The sequence below is a fragment of the Microtus ochrogaster genome, unplaced genomic scaffold (assembly GCF_000317375.1).
Source record: "Microtus ochrogaster isolate Prairie Vole_2 unplaced genomic scaffold, MicOch1.0 UNK20, whole genome shotgun sequence".
Lineage (NCBI taxonomy): Eukaryota > Metazoa > Chordata > Mammalia > Rodentia > Cricetidae > Microtus > Microtus ochrogaster.
The window spans coordinates 296,638-300,924 of record NW_004949118.1 but is presented as its reverse complement, the minus strand read 5'-3'; the positions used below and the strand labels follow the sequence as shown (position 1 = coordinate 300,924).

Here is a 4,287-nt window from a genome sequence, read left to right as displayed (position 1 = left end):
ATTGTCATGAGTTGCTAGACCATTCCTCAAAAATAAACAAACCAGGGGCTGGAGAGATGGCTCAGTGGTTAAGAGCATTGCCTGCTCTTCCAAAGGTCCTGAGTTCAATGCCCAGCAACCACATGGTGGCTCACAACCATTTGTAATGAGGTCTGGTGCCCTCTTCTGGCCTGCAGGCATACACACAGACAGAATATTGTATACATAATAAATATTTTAAAAACAGAAAAAATAAACAAACCAATAGGGCTGGAGAGATGACTTCAGAGAACCCGAATCTGATTGCTAGCACCCACAAAGTTGGCTGAAAAGCATCTGCAATTCTGGGGATCCAACATTCTCTGGCCTCTGTGGGCAAAGACATGTATGTAGGGTGGACACAAACAGGCAAAAACTCACACATTAAAAATAAAAAACAAAGCCGGGCGATGGTGGCTCACGCCTTTAATCCCAGCACTCGGGAGGCAGAGGCAGACAGATCTCTGGGAGTTCGAGACCAGCCTGGTCTACAGAGCTAGTTCCAGGACAGGCTCCAAAGAAAACACAGAGAAACCCTGTCTCGAAAAACCAAACCAAAAAATAAATAAATAAATAAAAATAAAAAACAAAATGAAACAACCCAAACAAATAGACAAATGTTGACTCTAGTAGCACAAAACCACATGATAACCAGGTAGGATTTATTCTAGGAATGTATAGATGTAGTTTTTTGTTTTTTTCCTGACAGCACTTTGGGTTGAATTCAGGACTTCACACATGCGTTAGGAAAGTACTTAATCATGGAGATGATAATTATGTTTGGAAAGTAATTATATGAAAGTATTTAGGAAAACAGTTACAATCAAGGTCCTAGATGCCTGAAAGTCACTAGATAAAATTTAACAATAATACAGTAAGAAAAAATGGGTTCTTTTAAAACTTCTAAAATGTGAGTCATCACAAAAGCTGTTATTAGTGGGAAAATACGAAGCATCTTCCAGTCACCCTTCAGCAAGGGTATATATAAAGGCCGGTCAAGCTCCTTGCAGAGAAGGGTCATTTATCTCTGCCATGATGGTGGCTCCTTTAGCCTCCTGTTGTTTCCCAAGTTCAGAGTCCAAGGCTTTCTAGTGGCAGTTGTAATGGGAAGGTCAAAGTACTCTTGCTCTATCTCTAGATGAGATGAGCCCACTCTTGAAACAGAATTGTGGTTGGAGGTTTCTCTGTTCTGCTTCTAAATAACCACTTGGAGACTATCAATTGTAAGCTACTTGGCCTGTCGCTCAGGCTTATTACTAACTAGCTCCTACTTTTAAATTTCTACTTACCTATGCATTGCCATAGAGCTCGTGGCTTTACCTGTGGTCTAGGACATCTTGCTGCTTTGGCAGCTTGGTGTCATCTCCCAGACCCCACCCTTCTTCCTTATATTTTCAGTTTGGCTTTTCTGCTTAGCATTATTCTGTCTTGCTATTGAACAAAGCAGTTTTATTAACCGCTAGGAATAAAACATACAGCATACAGGAAGGGTGTTCCACAGCACATGACCTCTAAGTGAATTTGGGGGTATGAAGCACCAAAATCTTAGTTGTTGAAATCTATGCCAGACCAAGACTGGCTCTTGGTTCTACTCTTGGATTCCACTGACTGGCATCCTTTTCACTGGGACACAGTGCCATAGAAAAATCTGATTTCACAAACGGGATGTATAGTACAGGATAGTGTTCTGTCCTTTCAGAGTTCGTCAGGCTGGCATTTTGGTTGCACCATTAGAATCTGTTTCAGCATTCTAGATGGCTGGAACAGCCAGATGTCATCATCATGGGTTCATTTCTATTTCTTTAGCTGTGCTTGTGGAACTTTGTGCTTGCAGATCAAGCACTCCTTAAGCCCAGATCACCAGAGCTGACAGTTTACTGCCAAGGAAGGCTGCATCCATGAGTGTCTCTCTGCCATGCTCCTTTACCTTTAGTTTTGACAGGGTCTCATGATACTCTTCTCTCAATTGCTCAAAGGATGGATTACAGGTATGCACCACTGTCCACCTTCTTTCTTTCCTAATTAAGTTTTGCTTTGCAGCAGTTGGGGATAATTATTCTTGCCTAGCAAACAAGAGGAGTTGAGTTTGGTTTCCATAGCACATAATCTAGACATGGAGACAAACTGTCACCTCACGCTTTGGAAGTAGAAGGCAGAGGGTCAGAAGTTCAAGGTCACCTTCAACTACACAGGGAGTGTGAGACCAGCCTGGACTAGAGAGAGACTTTGTCTCAAAAATTACTTTTTTAAATTAATATTTTATTAGTAAATTTTATTTTTTTCTGGCTGTTTTTTGAGACACAACCTTAAAAGGCCACCTTGGTCTTTAGCTTGTTATATAGCTCAGCCTCTCTGACCTCAAAATCCTTGCTCCTCAGCATTCTGAATGTGGGTGCAGGAGATTACATGTGTTGGCTATCATGCCTAGCTTAACTTCTAGTTCTGGGATCAAATCCAAAGGCTATGACACGCTAGACACGCACTCTAGCTAGCCCAAGTCTGCTGCACCACTATTAGCCAGTTACACTAGATCATGTAAAGAAAATGAACTTCAAAGCTATGGATTTTCCTCTGGTCCCACTTTATTAACAATACAGTTTTAAGATTTTAGCCGCCTATACTTTATGTCTAGCAATAGTTCGACAGCTCACGTTTTTCCAGACTATTTTCACTGTTTCCCTTTCCCAGACAGGACAGCCTGTTGAATATTCAAGTTGTGGCTCCACGAGGCTGGAAGACACCTCATGGAGCCTGCTTGTTACCGAGTGCCCAGTTGGTCTCGGTCAGTGCCGCTCTTCTGCTCCGTGAGCTCTCAGGAGCAGCAGTAACCCCATCACCCTCAGTGAGCTCTCAGGAGCAGCAGTAACCCCATCACCCCCAGTGAGCTCTCAGGAGCAGCAGTAACCCCATCACCCTCAGTGAGCTCTCAGGAGCAGCAGTAACCCCATCACTCTCCGTGAGCAGTCCCCTCCACAGGGTTTGCACACGACGTTTTTCTGACTCTAAGGCCACTGTGGTGCCCCATACATTGTTCTGCTTGACTTGAACAGGCAGAGTCTTCCTCTTCCCTGGCATGTTCTCCTGAGTGTTAAAACCACCTCTAGACTGTGTTCATTTAGCTCTATCTGCAGATAACTGTCTTTTAATCGACATTTCTTCACAGATATAGTAGGGAGCTTAGGGAGCTTGGGGTCCCTGCCCTGAGGTTCTATTAAGACATACATAATTGACTGGACTAGGGGAACTTTGTGGTAGTGTAGCCTCCCTTATGCTGCCCAAAGCTCTTCAGTGGCAAAGGTGTTTATAAGCTGCCCATGCTGTCGGCAGCACTCTTCATGGTCTAAGTGCTAGTATGCTGTCCTGGAGGTTTCCTGGTGCTGTAGTTGCCTTGAGTCATTTGTGATCCTATAAGTGACCCAAATAAACTCACTGATTCACTACCCGGATTGGGATGGAATCCTTTTTCTTTGGTTTGTTCTTACCTTTTTCATTCGGGTGAAGGAAGGGTGAACAGATGCTTCTTCCCACCATCCGAGGAAGTCACCAGGACCTGAGAGTCAATATGTCTGGCTCTGCTGGCCAAGTGGTGTCTTCTTTAGATTGTTTAACACCATCACAGTGGGCAAGCACTTGCAGAAAGTCAGCATGTCTTACTTGGTTCACACTGTAGTCTGCTAACTCCTGCTTTAGCCCAAACCATGTTCTTTCATCAGAAGAGAGCCACAGAAATGAAGGGAAACCCTCACTTTACTAATGTACTTTATTAACTGTCTGTTACACCTAGAAAGCTAATCTACCACGTTACACAGTTTGGGGACATATACAATTTTAGTTAATATACATCTATGACAGATAGAAGACAGCCACCATCAATTTATCTTCATTCACCAGGAGTCTTAAATAGAGCAGCGCTGCTCTTGTACTTCTCTGCAATCTCTTTGATATTTTCCAAGAGATCTTCAGACATGCTTCCTTCATACTCTGCGTCCACTTTAGCAGTCTGTTCTTCAAGGTGTTTCTAGTGGAAACAATTCACAACTCTTAATGCACAACCATGAATTTTGTTTCAAGTGTGACATTTACCTACAAGAATGACATTTGCAAATGAAGAGGAGAACCAGGTAGATGTAATAGTAGATGACTGTAAACTCAGCACGTGAGAGGCTGAGACAGGAGGATCCCAGTTTAACACCAGTCTGGACTGCCAAAAAAGACCAGAGAGAGAGAGAGAGAGAGAGAGAGAGAGAGAGAGAGAGAGAGAGAGAGAGA

The 4,287-nt window shown here is 43.2% G+C and overlaps 1 protein-coding gene across 2 annotated transcripts in view; it reads right to left on the bottom strand.

Annotated features, from left to right (window-relative positions):
• Window positions 1–3,762: 3,762 nt before the first annotated feature.
• Window positions 3,763–4,287, bottom strand: part of Ndc80 (NDC80, kinetochore complex component) — a 38,138-nt gene continuing 37,613 nt past the window's right edge. For both annotated transcript variants that reach the window (XM_005367547.2, XM_013353925.1), the window contains exon 17: window positions 3,763–4,036. In XM_005367547.2, the coding sequence (XP_005367604.1) occupies window positions 3,899–4,036 (138 nt within the window). In that variant the 3' untranslated portion in view covers window positions 3,763–3,898. The remainder of the gene's footprint in view (window positions 4,037–4,287) is intronic.